At 46.7% G+C, this 18,818-nt stretch overlaps 2 protein-coding genes across 7 annotated transcripts in view; one reads left to right on the top strand and one right to left on the bottom strand.

Annotated features, from left to right (window-relative positions):
* Nucleotides 1-74: 74 nt before the first annotated feature.
* On the top strand, nucleotides 75-10,448 carry FBXL22 (F-box and leucine rich repeat protein 22). Its single transcript, XM_060755683.2, has 2 exons — nucleotides 75-1,781; nucleotides 8,673-10,448. Exons 1-2 carry the CDS (start codon nucleotides 1,441-1,443, stop codon nucleotides 9,016-9,018), a joined length of 687 nt encoding a protein of 228 aa, XP_060611666.2. The 5' UTR covers nucleotides 75-1,440; the 3' UTR covers nucleotides 9,019-10,448.
* Nucleotides 10,063-18,818, bottom strand: part of HERC1 (HECT and RLD domain containing E3 ubiquitin protein ligase family member 1) — a 161,053-nt gene continuing 152,297 nt past the window's right edge. For all 6 annotated transcript variants that reach the window (XM_060755676.2, XM_060755679.2, XM_060755681.2 and 3 more), the window contains exons 71-78: nucleotides 17,372-17,541; nucleotides 17,013-17,182; nucleotides 16,749-16,914; nucleotides 15,522-15,598; nucleotides 14,917-15,169; nucleotides 14,664-14,816; nucleotides 11,745-12,050; nucleotides 10,063-10,818 (exon numbers count right to left, since the gene is read on the bottom strand). In XM_060755676.2, the coding sequence (XP_060611659.2) occupies nucleotides 10,633-10,818; nucleotides 11,745-12,050; nucleotides 14,664-14,816; nucleotides 14,917-15,169; nucleotides 15,522-15,598; nucleotides 16,749-16,914; nucleotides 17,013-17,182; nucleotides 17,372-17,541 (1,481 nt within the window). In that variant the 3' untranslated portion in view covers nucleotides 10,063-10,632. The remainder of the gene's footprint in view (nucleotides 10,819-11,744; nucleotides 12,051-14,663; nucleotides 14,817-14,916; nucleotides 15,170-15,521; nucleotides 15,599-16,748; nucleotides 16,915-17,012; nucleotides 17,183-17,371; nucleotides 17,542-18,818) is intronic.

Below are 18,818 nucleotides of genomic sequence, written 5' to 3'. Positions count from 1 at the left end.
CACAGAGATATAAACCCATTTTCCTACTTCCAACAGACCTCACTACCTCTGAGGATGCTTGCCATAGATGCAGGCAAAACGTCAGGAGAAAATGCCTCTAGACCATGGCCATACAGCCCGAAAAAAACTACAACAACCTAGAGTTTGTGCAGTTTAATGGACTTTCCACATGATTGTATTTATTTTGTATCGTTTGATTGCATTGCACAAATTAGTATAAAACTGATAAAAATAGAAGGAGCTCAAGTGGCTAAATCTCTTTTCACCAAAAACAGGCAACAGTGACTGCATTGTGTGTAGCCTCCAACAATTCTTCCTCTGTGCATGAGACATTTTTTTTATGATAGAACCAATTAGGAAATAACATTTTTAATCCAAGAACAAAAATCATGTTACATAGTGTTGGTGCGGGACAAACATCCTAGATTTAACATACAAGGCTGTGTTCACTTTAAATCTTGCAGACTTTGCAAAGACAAGGTTTGTGGCTCTCCGTGGCTTTCTCTTGCCCTAGTTCAGAGATGGGCAACCTTTTGAGCTTGGTGTGTCAAAATTTGCGAAAAACCTGAGCATAACTTGAATGGGGTGTCAACTTCGAGAGAAAAAACAACATAATTTTGCAATATTTATAGTTTAAGTAAGAAAAGTGTGTAATCCATGCTGAGTTATGGAGTGAACAATGCTCAAACGTGCAAATGTTAAATTTATAGAGCCTTTTACAAATTTAAGGATGGAATTAGATTGGCTCTTATAAGGTGTACTTCTCTGTATGCATGTGGCCACGTGTCATCAAAAATAGCCATGCGTGTCAGTGCTGACACGCATGTCATAGGTTCACCATCACGGCCCTAGTTCCTTCTGTTCCGAAAAGTGTTTTGAGGGGAGATTGTGCCATTTCAGGAACTTTGGGAGGCAAAACAGGGAAGGGTTTTAGTCAGAACGGGGTCTTGGAGGGTGACAAATAGTATGATTTAAGCAAGTGTTAGATCAAGTGGAAGGAAGTGAGGGCACCGTGGAGGAATCCGCTTCTCTCGGGTCCTTCCGAGTGCGGATTTTGCAGGACTGCAGGGTCAGCCTGGGCGACCTCGAGGAGCCTGGAATGGCTCGGCCATGTGGCTTGTTATCTCTGGTCCGTTGGGGCAGGAGCCATGTTTGGTGTGTCGCTTTGCCAGTTCCTTTTGTTCCTTTTGTGAGGGAACTTGAGGAAATCCCTCAATGGTTGGTCCCCATTCGCCTCCTCCAGGAGCACAAATCGGCTCATGAGACCCATAAATCCTTTTAAGGCTGAGGCTGGAGAAGAGACGGAGGTGGCGGCTGCTGCTACGGCTTGCAGGCCTTTTGCCTTTTTTGGGAACTGGTTACCAACAGCTGTCTGGCCAGAAATAGCTCCTCTCTTTCTGTGGAGTCCCGGGAAGAAGCCTATTCTTCTGCTCTTTCGCCATGCTGCTCCTGACGCAGCTGGACAGGGAGAGCTTGCTGCACCTCTTCTCCTTCCTGGACAAGGAGAGCCGGTGGTGCCTCAGCCTGACGTGCCTGCGCCTGCGGAGGATCTTCCTGGAGCCCTCCCTGTGGCCCTGCCTACACTTCCACTCCCCTGCGGAGCTGCTCCGGGGACACTTCCTCCTGGGGCCCACCCTGCGCCATCTCTCCATCTGCTGGTACTCGACCCGCATCGTCAAAGTCTGCAACGTGGAGGAATGGGCCAAGAGCCCCCTGCAGAGGGACATCTGCGCACAGCACCGCGACGCCGTCAGCCGCCTTCTGCGCCGTGTCTGCCAGCGGTGAGTTTGCTTCTTCACTTCTTCGCAATTTACACCAATTGGCCGTTAGGAATTATTATTAGGTTCTTGTGGGTTTTTTCGGACTATAGAGCCATGTTCTAGAGGCATTTCTCCTGACGTTTCGCCTGCATCTATGGCAAGCATCCTCAGAGGTAGTTTTTCTCAAGTCACTTCTGACGCGACAAAAAAAAAAAGAGAAGATATTTACAGGACGATTCATCACAGTAGCAAAATGACAGTTATGAAGTAGCAGCGAAAATAATTTAATGGTTGGGGGTCACAACATGAGGACCTGTATTAAGGGGTCGCGGCATTTGGAAGGTTGAGAACCACTGTTCTAGAGGCATTCTCTCCTGACATTTTGCCTGTATCTATGGCAAGCATTTTCAAAGGTTGTGAGGGGATGATTGGCCTGGGATGATGAGTGTTATTGTTCAACTACACCCAGAGCCAATACAGGGTGATGGGAGTTATAGTCGGTCCACCATCCAAGAGAACTCTGAACCTGAATGGCGGCAGATCTCGGCCAAACGCCGAGTTAAGTGTGTAAAGCACTCCCAAGTGTTTTGGACTTCAACTCCCACAGGTCCGCAGTTTGGGAGTCCTCTTGGATTCATCACTTACGCTTAAGGCTCAGTCGTTGTCGGTGTCCGGGAGGGCTTTTGCACAATCGTGTGCCAACTGCAACCGTACCTTGCAAAGGCTGATCTAGCCGGGGTGGTCCATGCCTTGGTCACCTCTAGATTGGACTACTGTAATACCCTCTACGTGGGGCGGCCCTTGAAAACGGCTCGGAAATTTCAGTTAGTCCAACGGGCGGCAGCCAGGATGTTAACTGGTGCTCCATACAGAGAGAGGTCAACACTCCTGTTCAAGGAGCTCCATTGGCTGCTGTTCATTTTCCGGTCCCAATTCAAGGTCCCTCACTACCTCTGAGGATGCTTGCCATAGATGCAGGCGAAACGTCAGGAGAAATGCCTCTAGAACATGGCTCTACAGCCCGAAAAAACCCACAAGAACCTAGTGATTCCAGCCATGAAAGCCTTCGACAATACAAGGAATTATTATTATTATTATTATTATTATTATTATTATAACTAACGTTATTTGTACCCCGCTAACATCTCCCGAAGGAATCAATGCGGCTTACAAAGGCCAAGGCCTCAATAAGAACAACAGCACAACAATACACATAGCATTATAAAGCAAATCAAAACGTTAAGCAATAACAGTAAACAGTACAAACACAATACACCATAACACAGTAAAACTAGGGCCAGGCCGAATGTAATGGGTACAGATTAAAAAGTGCTGAGTATGACAGGTGAAATGTAGGATTTTAGGGTAAGTGCAATGTGCAGACAATCTTAAATCTCTGATAAAGTGCTTCTGGGACACATTGCTGGAGTTCCTATTCTGGAAAGGCACACCGGAACAGCCAGGTCTTCAAACTCTTCCTAAAGACTGCCAGTGTAGGGGCTTGTCTGATGTCCTTGGGGAGGGTGTTCCAAAGTTGGGGGGCCACCACAGAAAAGGCCTTGTCCCTCGTCTCCACCAGACGCGCTTGCGACGCAGGTGGGATCGCGAGCAGGGCCTCTCCAGATGAACGAAGAGAACGTGTGGGTTTGTATACGGAGATGCGGTCGCGCAGGTAGCCGGGTCCCAAACCGTTTAGGGCTTTGTAGGTGAGCACCTGCACCTTGAATTGGGACCGGAAAATGAATGGCAGCCAATGGAGCTCCTTGAACAGGAGGGTTGACCTCTCTCTGTATGGAGCACCAGTTAACATCCTGGCTGCCGCCCGTTTTCAAGGGCCGCCCCACGTAGAGCGTATTGCAAGTAGTCCAATCTAGAGGTGACCAAGGCATGGACCACCCCGGCTAGATCAGCCTTTGCGAGGTACGGTCGCAGTTGGCACACGAGTCTCAATTGTGCAAAAGCCCTCCCGGACACCGACGACGACTGAGCCTTAAACGTAAGTGATGAATCCAAGAGGACTCCCAAACTGCGGACCTGTAGGAGTTGAAGTCCAAAACACTTGGGAGTGCTTTACACACTTAACTCAGCGTTTGGCCGATATCTGCCGCTCTTCGGGTTCAGAGTTCTCTTAGATGATGGACAGACTACAACTCCCATCACCCTGTATTGGCTCTGGGTGTAGTTGAACAATAACACCCATCATCCCAGACCAATCATCCCCTCACAACGTTTGAAAATGCTTGCCATAGATACAGGCAAAACGTCAGGAGAGAATGCTTCCAGAACAGTGGTTCTCAACCTTCCAAATGCCGCGACCCCTTAATACAGGTCCTCATGTTGTGACCCCCAACCATTAAATTATTTTTGCTGCTACTTCATAACTGTCATTTTGCTACTGTGATGAATCGTCATGTAAATATCTTCTTTTTTTCTTTCTTTTTTTGGTCGTGTCAGAAGTGACTTGAGAAACTGCAAGTCGCTTCTGGTGTGAGAGAATTGGCCGTCTGCAAGGACGTTGCCCAGGGGATGCCCGGATGATTTGATGTTTTTTTTTATCATCCTTGTGGGAGGCTTCTCTCATGTCCCCGCATGAGGAGCTGGAGCTGATAGAGGGAGCTCATCCGCCTCTCCCCGGATTTGAACTTGCGACCTGTTGGTCTTCAGTCCTGCCGGCACAGGGGTTTAACCCACTGCGCCACCGGGGGCTCATGTAAATATCTGATATGTAGGATATATTTTTATTCACTGGACCACATTTGGAAAAAATAACCAATACACCCACATTTGAATACTGTAGGGGTTGGGGGGGGGGGGATTGATTTCGTCATTTGGGAGTTGTAGTTACTGGGATTTATAGTCCATCTACAATCAAAGAGCATTCTGAACTCCACCAATGATGGAATTAAACCAGACTTGGCACACAGGACTCTCATGACCGACAGAAAATCCTGGAAGGGTTTGGTGGACATTGACCTTGAGTTTTGGAGTTGTAGTCCACCTACATCCAGAGAGCACTGTGGACTCGAACAATGATAGATCTGGACCAAATTTGACTCGAATACTCAATATGCCCAAATGTGAATACTGGTGGAGTTTGGGGGAAATAGATCTTGACATTTGGGAGTTGTAGTTGCTGGGATTTATAGTCCATCTACAATCAAAGAGCATTCTGAACTCCACCAATGATGAAATTAAACCAGACTTGGCACACAGGACTCCCATGACCGAGAGAAAATCCTGGAAGGGTTTGGTGGACATTGTCCTTGAGTTTTGGAGTTGTAGTCCACCTACATCCAGAGAGCACTGTGGACTCAAACAATGATAGATCTGGACCAAACTTGGCTCGAATACTCAATATGCCCAAATGTGAATACTGGTGGAGTTTGGGGAAAATAGACCTTGACATTTGGGAGTTGTAGTCCATCTACAATCAAAGAGAATTCTGAACCCCACCAATGATGGAATTGAGCCAAGCTTCCCACACAGAACCTTCATGACCAACAGAAAATACTGTTTTCTGATGGTCTTTGGCAACCTCTCTGACACCCCCTCGCCACCTCCTCAGGGGTCCCGACCCCCAGGTTGAGAAACACTGCTCTAGAACATGGCCAGTGATTCCGGCCTTGAAAACCTTCAACAATACATTGTTCCAGATCCATTGTTGGTGTGTGTGTGGGGAGGACTTGCGGATCTCTCTGGAAGTAGGAGCTCTCTTGGGAAATCCATAAGTACAAACCAATTTTCATTTTTTTAATTGTATACATCAAATTGAGAATGTGGACGGCCTAGCGATCTGGCTCGGTTTGTTGTGCCTATGTTTCAGAGTGAGAGCAGCAGGGTTCTGCGCATGGTGCCATCTCCCAGACTTGAGTGGTTCGTGAGAATGGCCTGGTTGTGGTTCAGAGCCAGAGCACACCTTAAATGCTCCCAAATCTCTCAGAGGCCTGCCTTTCTCAAGCCACCTTCCTGCCAGCCTTCTCACAGGCAGCCTTTGTGCTCCTCCTGTGGCCAGGAATGGTTTAGTGCTCCGGCCTCTCCATTCCAGGCATTCCTGAGCTGGCGGCTCAAGCTCCAAGTGACCTTCAGCCTCAGCAGAGAGTTGAGACAAAGGACACAATGTGCTGAGGATTGGTCAAGGCCACACAATATGCACAAATCTTGGCAGGTTGCAGCATCCTCTAGGGCAGTGGTTCTCAACCTTCCTAATGCCGTGACCCCTTAGTACAGTTCTTCATGTTGTGGTGACCCCCAACCATAACATTATTTTCGTTACTACTTCATAACTGTCATTTTGCTCCCCTCATGGATCGTCTACATGATATGTAGGATGTATTTTCATTCACTGGACCAAATTTGACACAAATACCCAATATGTCCAAATTTGAATACTGGTGGGACCCCTCGTCGCGACCCCTCGGAAACAGCGCAGCGACCCCTCTGAGGGTTGCGACCACCAGCTTGAGAACCGCTGCTCTAGGGCTAGGTTAGATTTTCCCACTTGGGACCCCTTTTGAGGCTAAGGGGGAGTCATTTTGTCATTTGGGAGTTGTAGTTCACCTACATCCAGAGAGCGCTGTGGACTCTAACAATGATGGATCTGGACCAACTTGGCATGAATACTCAGTATGCCCAAATGTGAATACTGCTTGGGAAAAATAGACCTTGATCATAGAATCATAGAATCAAAGAGTTGGAAGAGACCTCATGGGCCATCCAGTCCAACCCCCTGCCAAGAAGCAGGAATATTGCATTCAAATCACCCCTGACAGATGGCCATCCAGCCTCTGTTTAAAAGCCTCCAAAGAAGGAGCCTCCACCACACTCCGGGGCAGAGAGTTTCACTGCTGAACGGCTCTCACAGTCAGGAAGTTCTTCCTCGTGTTCAGATGGAATCTCCTCTCTTGTAGTTTGACATTTGGGAGTTGTGGTTACTGGGATTTATAGTTCACCTACAATCAAAGAGCAATCTGAACTCCACTAACGATGGAATTGATCCAAACTTGGCACACAGAACTCCCATGGCCAACAGAAAATATTGAAAGGGTGTAGTGGGCATTGACCTTGAGTTTGGGAGTTGTAGTTCACCTACCTCCAGAGAGCACTGTGGACTCAAACAATGATGGATCTGGACCAAACTTGACATGAATACTTAATATGCCCAAATGTGAACAGTGGAGGATCCAGCTCCATTTGCACAAGAAATGATGGTGCAGTGCTTATGCTAGGCATGGACAGGCTTCTGGTGTTTTGGACTCCAACTTCCACAATTCCTAACAGCTGGTAGGCTGTTAAGAATTATGGAAGTTGAAATCCAAAACACCTGGAGGGCTAAAGTTGGCCCATGCCTGATCTATCTCCATCTATCTATCTCTAGTCTTTTTATCATTCTATTATCTGTCTATTATCTATGTCTCTATCATCTACCTACCTATCTCTCTCTAGTTATCTCTATCAAGTTTTTTCTTCATGGTCTCTGTGAATGCATACACATGGAGTATCTGCGCCTGCGCAAGCTCCAGTGGAAAACTTCTCAAGTTTTGGTGGTAGCCCTGCCCAGCCCCGAGCAGGGCATAAAAGGTGCCCCGCGTGCACGCTCCGCAGTTCCTGTTTTTCCACCGCAAAGCTTGCTTCGGAAACTTCTTTCTCTTTCGCAATGTTTGCAACCTGATTTAAACACCTCTGTGAATCCACACAAACTCACCTCTGCAAACCCGATATTCTCCCAACGTCTTCTTGCTGCTTTGCGGTGTAGGAACTGCGGGGCGCCTTTTATGCCCTGCTCAGGGGGCTGGGCGGGGTTACCGCCAAAACTTGCATTTTTGAACTTGGGAAATTTTCCATTGGAGCCTGCCCTCCTGTGTGTGTGGATTCACAGAGGACCACTCGGAAGAAACATGGTTACAGGTGAGTAACCTAACATTATTAGCCCCTCTCTCCTTAGTCTATGGTCTCTATCTCTAGTTTATTTCTTTGCAAGAACAAAAATATGGTCCGTGGCTTTACCGTTACTACACCGTTGCCTTGAAACCATGCGGCAACTAGAGCGACTGGTCTCTCAAAACCAGTCGCCAAGGCAGCGGGGATGTCAGGAAGGGAGAGGCTGGCTACCCATGAAAAATTACTACTGTCACATCAGCTGTAGATTATTAAATATGGTTTTCTGTGGGCAAGCAGGTGGTGACTACTGGACGGCATATGTTCTGTATCAGACACTAGAGCTGATGTGGTCTATCCAATGAAGTTTTCTGAATCAGCACCCCAGATAACCAAACTTAACCAAAAATCTTTTTGGTACTAATGTTGGAGAGTAGTCCCTGGTCAAAAACGGGTTGGGAATGATAGATAGATAGATAGATAGATAGATAGATAGATAGATAGATAGTCACACAGATAAACACGTGGGTGGGTGGGTGGGTGGGTGGATAGATAAGATAGATAGATAGTCACACAGATAAACACGTGGGTGGGTGGGTGGGTGGGTGGATGGATGGATAGATAGATAAACACATGGATGGATGGATGGATGGATGGATGGATGGATGGATGGATGGATGGATGGATAGATAGATAGATAGATAGATAGATAGATAGATAGATAGATAGTCACACAGATAAACACATGGGTGGGTGGGTGGGCGGGCGGGCGAACGGACGGGCAGACAGACAGACAGACAGATAGACAGATAGATAGATGGTCACACAGATAAACACATGGATGGATGGATGGATGGACGGACGGACGGACGGACGGACTGAGACTGACTGACTGACTAGATCAGGCCTAGTCAAACTAGGGCACTCCGGGTATTTTGGACTTTTGAAGTCCAAAACACCTGGGAGGGTCCATGCCTGGCTTATGTAATGAGAGACGAGTTTTCTGTGCGGATCTGACCTTTGGCTTCTCTCCTCCAGGTGTCCAAACCTGCAGTGCTTGACCCTTTCTGGCTGTGGCCACGTCACGGATGGTGACCTGGCTCTGGTCCTGCAGAGCTGCCCAAGCCTCCGGAGCCTGCAGCTGGAGAACTGCGTCTGCATCACCGACCGAACGTTGGATGCGGCCTCGGCCGGTGGTGCGCCGGCCCTTTGCTCGCTGCGGGTGGACTTCTGCCGAAATGTGACGCAGGAGGGGCTGCAGCGCCTGCGCCGGGAACGCCCCTCCCTCGTACTGCAGGCAGAGCGCAGCGCAGACATGATTCCGGATGAGGCGCCGCGGTGCCGAGCATTGGGGAGAACATTCCAGAAGCTGCTTTGGAACTGAGAAGCCCACCACCCTCTCAATTAGAACGGATGCATCCAGGATGTCACCCAGTGCAGGATCCTCCTTTGTAAAGGCATCTCTCCGGGCAACTTGGATTCCACCTTCTGTCTTCTTCCAGATGCTAAGACCAAGCAAGAAAGTTTAACACTTTTCCAAAGTTCACCCCCCCCCCCCAAAAGTGAGTTCCTCAAGTGTTGTTTTTGTGAACCTTGCAATGGCAAATCACCCCCCTCTATTTAAGAAAAACAGGACTTTTGGTTGTTTATTTCTCAAAAACAGTGGATCATCTCCAGAATTTCAAAATGCACCAAAGGAAACTGAGCATGTCTCTCTTACTTAAGTGGTTTTGGATGTGTTAATTTCTCCAAATTAGAAAATACACAGCTGTGAATTCCTTTTTTCCTCCCTCCCTGACTTCCTCTCTTCTTTTTTCTTTCCCTCTTTTACCTCCCTTTCTCCTTCTCCCTCCTTTCGTGTCCCTTCTTTTTCTGATATGATCAATAAAGTAAAGAGCTGAAATTCTCCACAAATTCTCTTATGCACCGGGATTGTGGCGCAGCTGGCTGAGTGTCAGCTGCATTAAGATCACTCTGACCAAAAGGTCATGAGTTCGAAGTCAGCCCGGGTTGGAGTGGGTTTCCCACCAATTGTGTGTAGCCTGTTGTCGACCTTTGCAACCCGAAAGACAGTTGCATCTGTCAAGTAGGAAAATTAGGTACCACCTTAAAGTGTGGGGAGGCTAAATTAACTGATTTAGGAGGCCATAAAGAAGACTCCAGCAAAGCATTCCAGCGGGGAAGCATGCGGGGAATGCGGAAGTACTTCATCAGCATCACAGATGGACGATGAAAGCGGCCAGAAAAAGTTAAATAGCCTCTGTGTATGTCTGTATATGTTTGTATGTCAAAAATTGGCATTGAATGTTTGCCATATATGTGTACACTGTAATCCGCCCTGAGTCTCCTGCGGGGTGAGAAGGGCGGAATATAAAAGCTGTAAATAAATAAATAAAATAAATAAATAAAACACCGAGGAAACGAGAAGTAGCAAAAGTGCTCCCGTTCAGTTCTTGAATTGGCTCTTTATTTTACTCTGCATAAAGGAACCCCTGCACAGGCATTTCAAATTAAAACAAAAAATAAATATATGTAAAACTGTCCTTTCTAATGAACAATTATACACAATGTACAACTCTTCATGTTCACCGGGAAGGGAGAGAAACAGACCCTTCCCAAACAAACGAACGAACAAAGGGGTAAAATGCACCAGAAAGGCTCCATGCAAACGTCTCAAAAAAAAGTGAACAAGGGGAAGGACTGCACGGCTCTCCTCGCTCTTTTGTGGATTTGTGTTGTGTTCAGTCACAGGAGAGAGAAAAAAAAGGAAACCCACATTGAAGTCTCGTTGCATTGAGAGTAAATTACTTTTTTTATAAAAGGTGGCCACTGTTTTGTTTTGTCTTTAATGTTTCCTAAAACACCTATAATGTCATCAGTAAAATGGTTTTTGACACTGAAACCTGACAAGGGCACGATGTGCAAGAAGAGGGAGGTGGCGGCATTGGCTCTTGTCCCCGGAAGGAGGAAGAGGAAGTGGAGGAAAGGGAAGAAGGGGTCAGTAGTCTGTGTCGGAGCCCTCGGCGTTGTCCACATTGCGCGACAGCATGTAATTATCCATGTCGATGGAGCGGCAGTTGTTGATTGCATAGCGCAAGCGCTCGGCCATGACGCTCTGGCTGGAGTACGGGGGCAGCCGCAGCTGGAAGAAGCAGGTCTGTGAGGTAGGCAGGCTGTCGTAAGGCTGCGGGAGGAAGTTCGTCAATGTTTAATATGCTTAAATCTAATTTAATTTTCATTTTTTTGGAATTATATGCGTTTTAAGGCATTGAATAATGGCCTCTATGTAAGCTGACTGATTTCGAGGTAGAGAAAGGTGGGGTATAAATAATAATAATAATAATAATAATAATAATAATAATAATAATTTATTTGTACCCCGCTACCATCTCCCCAAGGGACTCGGTGCGGCTTACATGAGGCCAAGCCCACAACACATCAATAAACAAAGGCAATAACAAATAGTCAATACAAATCAGTTAAAATAAAAAATGGAAAATACACAATAATCAATAAACAATAATATCAATAACATACAGTGTTTAAAACCTATGGCCGGGCCAAATGTAATAATTAAAATTTAAAAATGGTGGGCACGAATAAGGTAGGGTAAACTAGGATAGGGTTTTCAGAGAAAGATGAGGGCGCGCAGACAACTAAATCAATATTAAAGTGCATTTGAGGACACATTGCTAAGAGTTTTCCTTAATCTGGGAAGGCACACTGGAACAACCACGTTTTCAGGCTCCTCTTAAAGACTGCCAACGTTGGGCATGTCTGATGTCCTTAGGGAATGAATTCCAGAGTCGAGGGGCCACCACCAAGAAGGCCCTCTCCCTCGTCCCCACCAATCACAGCTGCAAAGGAGGTGGGAGTGTGAGCAGGGCCTCTCCAGATGATCGACGAGATCGTGTGGGTTCGTACACAGAAATGCGTAAATAAACAGAGTAAATAAATAAATAAGGAGGGATGAGGGAAGGAGGAATGTGAGAAGGCGAGAAGTGGAGAGATGAGATTAGATGAAGGAAGGAGAGATGAGGGAGGGATGCAGGAATAAAAGGGAAGGGTGAGAGGCAGGAAGGAGAGAAGAGCCATGCCCACCCGACTCACCCGATCGACCTTCATTATCTGGAAGCGCTGGGAGATGTCGGCAGTGTTGGCAGGGAGGCGAGAGCGGCCGGAGACGAAGCGCATGAAGAGGACACGCTCCTCGTTGGAGAACTCCTCCAGCGTACGCCAGAACCACTGCACCAGCGTGTGGGCCTCGTCCACCTCCCGGTAGCGCACCACCTTCTTCAGCACCTCCACCGAGATCTCCGGCATGCCGCACACCATCTGCTCCAGTTGCCGGGCAGTCAGCAGCGAGAGCAGCGGCACGGGCACAATCCACGACATGCCCTCGCGCACAGCTGCCACCTGCGGAAGGGAGAGCATAATGTGTGGAAGAGGAGGGACTCGGGATCAAAGGACAGCTTTCCTCGCTCTTCGGGAAACAAGACTCCCCCTAGGAAAACACAGGCCTGAACAAACATGCCTCCTGTTTGTAAATACCACTCAATTAGTACAAATAAATAATGATGAGGGTCTTTCCCAAACTGTACTTCAATCCCAAAGTCACACTTTCTCCTCCCTATATCTCAAAAAGTTGATGAAATATTGTATTGCTGTGTTTGCTCACATCTAACATTCACCTTTTTTGGCTAAATGAGCTTCCCAAAATTAGGGTGCGCATTAGATTTGTGTGATAAGGTAATCTTAGTGCTGAACCGTAGCCTAAAGCAGTGTTTCTCAACCTGGGGGTCGGGTCCCCTGGGGGGGTCGTGAGGGGGTCACCAAAGACCATCAGAGAAAACAGTATTTTCTGTTGATCATGGGGATTCTGTGTGAGAAGTTTGGCCCAATTCTATTGTTGGTACAGTTCAGAATAATCTTTGATTATTGGTGAATTATAAATCCCAGCAACTACAACTCCTAAATGCCAAGGCCTGTTTTCCCCAAACTCCACCAGTGTTCACGTTAGTTCATATTGAGTATTTGTGCCAAGTTTGGTCTAGATCCGTCATCGTCTGAGCCCACAGTGCTCTCTGGATGTAGGTGAACTACAACTCACAAACTCAAGGCCAAACCCACCAAACTCTTCGAGTATTTTCTGCTGGTCATGGGAGTTCTGTGTGGGAAGTTTGGCCCAATTCTATCGTTGGTGGGGTTCAGAATGCTCGGTGATTGTAGGTGAACTATAAATCCCAGCAACTACAACTTCCAAATGTCAAGGTCTATTTTCCTCAAACTCCACCAGTGTTCACATTTGGGCATATTGAGTACATGTGCCAAGTTTGGTCCAGATCCATCATTGTTTGAGTCCTCAGTGCTCTCTGGATGAAGTGAACTACAACTCCAAAACTCAAGGTAATGCCCACCAAACCCTTCTAGTGTTTTCTGTTGGTCATGGGAGTTTTGTGTATCAAGTTTGGTTTAATTCCATCATTGGTGGAGTTCAGAATGCTCTTTGATTGTAGGTGAACTATAAATCCCAGCAACTACAACTCCCAAATTTGGATGTATCGGTTATTTGTGCCCAATTTGGTCCAGTGAGTGATAATCTATCCTGTATATCAGATAATGACATCACGATTCAGAACAGTAGCAAAATCACGGTTATGAAGCAGCAACGAAAATAATGTTCATTCATGTTGGGGGTCAACACAACCTCAGGAACTCTATTAAGGGGTCGCGGCATTTGGAAGTTTGAGAACCACTGGCCTAAAGGGAAGCTGCTTCAGGGGCAACAGCTCCCCTGGTGGCCAGAAAAAGTTAAATAGCCTCTGTGTATGTCTGTATATGTCTGTATGTCAAAAAATTGGCATTGAATGTTTGCCATATATGTGTACACTGAGTTCCCTGTGGGGTGAGAAGGGCATAATATAAAAGCTGCAAATAAAATAAAATAAATAAATTTGTGAAGACAGAATTATAAGCAGGCAAGGAATGTGTACCTTTTAGGGCCAAATATCAACAAGGGCACTTTTTACCCCTATGCTTACATTCACCAGCAAATACTTTTTTTGGTTTCAGGATTTTCAAAATTGAGGTACACAGTAAATTCGATGGCGCGTGAGACTCAATATGGTAATACTGTGATTCTTCCATTCCGAGACAGCTGAAGAAATACGGCAATAATACCGTGTTTCTTCCATTCTGAGATGTAAAGGTAAAGTAAAAGCTTATTACAGAAGGCTTATTACAATACGTATAACACACAATCCAAGGGCAAATGGAAACTCACACATTAGAACTGACTGATGCCTCTGCTTACAAGGATCTAAACCAGGCCTGGGCCAACTTTGGCTCTCCCTCCAGCCCAATAGGGCTCCGGCCCAGCGTACCTGTCTGAACGTATCTCCTTCTATGTCCCACCTCGGAGTTTAAGATCTTCTGGGGAGGCCCTGCTCTCGGCCCCGCCTCTATCACAAGTGAGGCTGGTAGGGACGAGGGACAGGGCCTTCTCAGTGGTGGCCCCTCGCCTGTGGAATTCACTCCCCGGGGAAATTAGGTCATCAACATCCCTCCTCTCCTTCAGAAGGAAGCTGAAAACACGGATATGGGATGAGGCCTTTGGATAATCTGGCAGACTGACTAGGTAATGATAACCAGAATTTGGAAAGGACTTTGGTAATGCTGAATGGACTTACGGATTTTAGAACTTGGTGAGCGTTGGCCACTAGACTGGCTTTTTAATTGTTATTGTATTAATTGAATGTTTTAACTATTGTGGTTATTGTTGTTATGTATCTGATGAATTGTTGGCATCGAATTGTGCTGGTTGTAAGCCGCCCTGAGTCCCCCCTCGGAGGTTGAGAAGGGCGGGGTAGAAGTGCCCGAAATAAATAAATGAATACATTTTGGACTCCCAGTGGCTGTTAGGAATTGTGAAAGTTGGAGTCCAAAACACCTGGAGGGAGGGCCAAAGTTGGCCCAGGCCTCTACCTGTATCTTGCAGCCCTTTCCCTTTGACTTCTGAGCAACCCTCACCTGCCGGTCCATTTCGTGGAGCCGGTACTCGATGGCCCTCTCCACGTACTCCTTGCGATTGGAGAAAGTGAGCGGGATGCTGTTCCCTCCAGGGATTATGGGCACCATTTTCCCATCGGCGCTCTGCCCCACGAAGGAATCCAGAGGGATCATCTGGAAGGAAGGAAGGGGGAAGGGAGAAAGGGAAGGAGAGGGGGTCAGCCCCTCAGCTGGGATCCTGTCCCTGGGTGCCAAGGGTAGGGGGTCCCCATACCTCGTGGAAGTTCTCCTCGGTGATGCCGCCATCTTCAATGTGAAGAATGCTGTTGAGGGTCTGGACGTAGAGCAGGTCCACCTCCTCCAGGTCCTCCAGGGCCAGCGGGATGCAGCAGAGCTGCTTCCAGACCAAGGGGGCCAAGTGCAGGTCCAGGGGCTTCTTGGTGCGGACGGCCACCCCCATCAGCACCCCCAGAAACTTGAACTGCAGCAGGTGCTCCTCCAGGAAGGCCGAGGGGTTGAAGAGGAACCTGGAAAGGGAAGCCAAGAAACCAGCGGGGTGGCACCCTCCCTCTGGGAAAAAGAACCAACGAGGAGGAGGAGGAAGAGGGGGAGAAAGGAGCCTTCCCCACCCAGCACCACTCTTGCCTATGGATTGATCTTAAGGGCTTGATAAGCAAGCCCTTCCTATACATTGCCACTACTGAGAATACATTGGTCTGTCGAGATCTTGAGCATCCTGGATCGCTTTTGCTGCTGCTGATAATTACACCCAACACTCTTTGGACAAGGAAGGCTAAAGAAAGGCCTTGTAAAATTACAACTGCGATGATCCCATAAGAATTAGTAACAGAATGAGAGCATCAACTAACAGTGAGTTACCTGTCCCTATTGTAGCCGACTTCAGCTGAAGCATTTGGGGACGGGATAAGGAGATCGACCACCCCGGTCTCGAGTTCCTTTTGAATGAAAGGAAAAGAGGTTGACACATCATGCTTTGTAGTAGTAGTAGTGCTAGTAATAATACTACATTTGATTAGTTACCTGCCTCCCCTTTTGGTTTGATGCGAGGACACAACATGGTCATAGTCACATACAATACAAGACCTGGTACCTGGCGCATTTTGGTAATAATAATAATAATAATAATAATGGGTTGTTGTAGGTTTTTCCGGGCTATATGGCCATGTTCTGGAGGCAATTTTTCTCCTGACGTTTCGTCATGGCCATATAGCCCAGAAAAACCTACAACAACCCATGGATTCCGGCCATGAAAGCCTTCGACAATACAATAATAATAATAATAATACTTTATTTATACCCCGCTACCATCTCCCCAAGGGACTCGGTGCGGCTTACATGAGGCCGAGCCCACAATACATCGGCAAAAACAACAACAGTAATACAAATCAATACATAATTCATAATAAAAATAAGCAGTACACATAATAATAATATTATTATTAATACATTTGATTTTTTACCTGCCTCTCCTTTTGGTTTGATGCAAGGACACAACATGGTCATAGTCACATACAATACAAGACCTGGTACCTGGCATGTTTTGGTCATAATAATAATAATTTATTTATACCCCGCTACCATCTCCCCAAGGGACTCGGTGCGGCTTACATGAGGCCGAGCCCACAATACATCGGCAAAAACAACAACAGTAATACAAATCAATACATAATTCATAATAAAAATAAGCAGTACACATAATAATAATATTATTATTAATACATTTGATTTTTTACCTGCCTCTCCTTTTGGTTTGATGCAAGGACACAACATGGTCATAGTCACATACAATACAAGACCTGGTACCTGGCATGTTTTGGTCATAATAATAATAATTTATTTATACCCCGCTACCATCTCCCCAAGGGACTCGGTGCGGCTTACATGAGGCTGAGCCCACAATACATCAGCAAAAACAACAACAGTAATACAAATCAATACATAACTCATAATAAAAATAAGCAGTACACATAATAATAATAATAATAATAATAATAATAATAATAATAATACATTTGATTTGTTATCTGCCTCTCCTTTTGGCTTGAGAAGAAGATGGTTGCATACGGCCTCAGGCCCAATCTGTACCTGGCACATTTCGGTGATGGTGTCGTCGAAGACCCCCCCAGCGTCGTCGGCCCCTTCCCCAACCAGCTTAACCTTCCAGGCACGGGATGGGAGGCGCAGGTCCGAGGCGTTGAGCTTGACCACTTGTCTGGCGATTTGCACAAAGATGGGCTTGCACTTGCGGCCTCTGTGGCGGGGAGAAAAGGGCTGGCGTCAGAGGAGCCAGGAGGGGCTCCCCTTCCCCGGAAAAGGGTGTGGGGGGGACACCGGGAACACATGGCTGACCTGGTGGAGATCCTCTTGACAGTGATCTGGGGCCCGTAGTTCTTGCCCTGCACCATGGTTTTCCCGATGGAGCGCACCATGGGCAGTGTGTAGACTCTGGGCGCCAGCAGTGGGCGTAGCTGCCCCTGGACGATGCCCCAGGTCCCCGCGTTGTAATGGGAGGTGCTGTTCTGAAGGGAGGAAGGAAGAAAGGAGCCATGCAAATCAGGGCCACAACCCCACCCACGCCACTTTGCCCTCCAGTCTCTCTGTACCCCACCCACCCAAGGAGAGATGGGTCACATTATTATCATCATTATTACTATTATTACACTGGGTAACACGATTTCTGTTCCTGGGTTCCAAATGCCATTTCCTACCTGGTTGTTGGGGCTGAGGTTGAGGAGGCGCCAGGAGGAGTACATCAAGTCGGAGAAGTGGTAGAGCAGGCGCAGCCGGGCCCGCACTGTGTGGGGACTCACCTCCTTCAGGGCCCCAAACTGCGGCGGCACCGCATCCGGCAGACCCAGCTGCAGCGGCACCGACACCCCTGCCCAGGAAAGGCCAAGGAAAACGGGTCAGGAGCTGGGCCAGCACCGGGTGGCCAAGCGCCCTGGGTTGGGAGGAGGAAATGCCCTTTCCCGGGATGTCCATTTCTCCCATAGAAAGAAACATAGGCAGAAGTGTGCCCAACCTCTCTCTCTCCCTCTCCAAAATAGAAGAGAATAACCTTATGGCCATTGTACATGATTAAATGCCACCCCCAATGCACATTATTATATATGAACATTTACAAAACAAAGGCAACCATCCTTCTAATCACATTCTGATTCCCTCATGCCAATGTATTGGTGAAGCGATGGATAAATGATCATGTGAGGAATGAATGTCTGAATGCATGTAGAAGAGAAGAAACAGGCCTGAAGAAAAACCAACATGGAGTTCTCGCAAGGCATGATATGAGATGAACTTGGCAGTCAAAGCAAGGAGGCAGCAAGGCATAACTGAGTGACAATGAACAATAAGGTATGCGGCCAAGCATGCAAGGAAGATAAGGAGTGTGCAAGTGTACCTCATAAGTCATGAGGCCTGGAATGCGAATGCCCTGAACTTTGGAAAGAACAAGGAGTTGAAAGGACTTAAAAAGGACAGAACAACCTGATTATTAAAAAGAAGAATGGATTTTTGCCTATAAATGCAGGGGACACCAAGAAGATGCATGCTTCCTGATCCATGGCAACGGAGCGTCCGTACCTCCTCGGAAAAGACTGATCATCTTGGCTGGAGGAGGCCTGTGTGTGCGTGAGTATGCGTGAATGTGTGTGTGCGTTGTAGTAGTAGTAGTAGTAATAATAATAATAATAATACATTTGATTTGTTACCTGCCTCTCCTTTTGGCTTGATGCGAGGACACAACATGGTCATAGTCACATAATAATAATAATCTTTATTTATACCCCGCATTTTGGTCATAATAATAATAATAATAATAATAATAATACTCTATTTATACCCCGCTACCATCTCCCCAAGGGACTCGGTGCGGCTTACATGAGGCCGAGCCCACAATACATCAGCAAAAACAACAACAGTAATACAAATCAATACATAATTCATAATAAAAATAAGCAGTACACATAGTAATAATAATAATAATAATAATAATAATAATAATAATAATAATCGGTGCAGCTTACATGAGGCCGAGCCCACAATACATCAGCAAAAACAACAACAGAGCTCTCCTTGATGTGATTCTGATATGATTCTGTGATGACTGTATTTCAATAAATGTTACATAAATAGTGTCAGAGCCAAATTTGGTCT

Source organism: Anolis sagrei, chromosome 9, assembly GCF_037176765.1.
Source record: "Anolis sagrei isolate rAnoSag1 chromosome 9, rAnoSag1.mat, whole genome shotgun sequence".
Lineage (NCBI taxonomy): Eukaryota > Metazoa > Chordata > Lepidosauria > Squamata > Dactyloidae > Anolis > Anolis sagrei.
The sequence above is the reverse complement of the archived record's forward strand: the minus strand, read 5'-3'. Positions and strand labels throughout refer to the sequence as shown.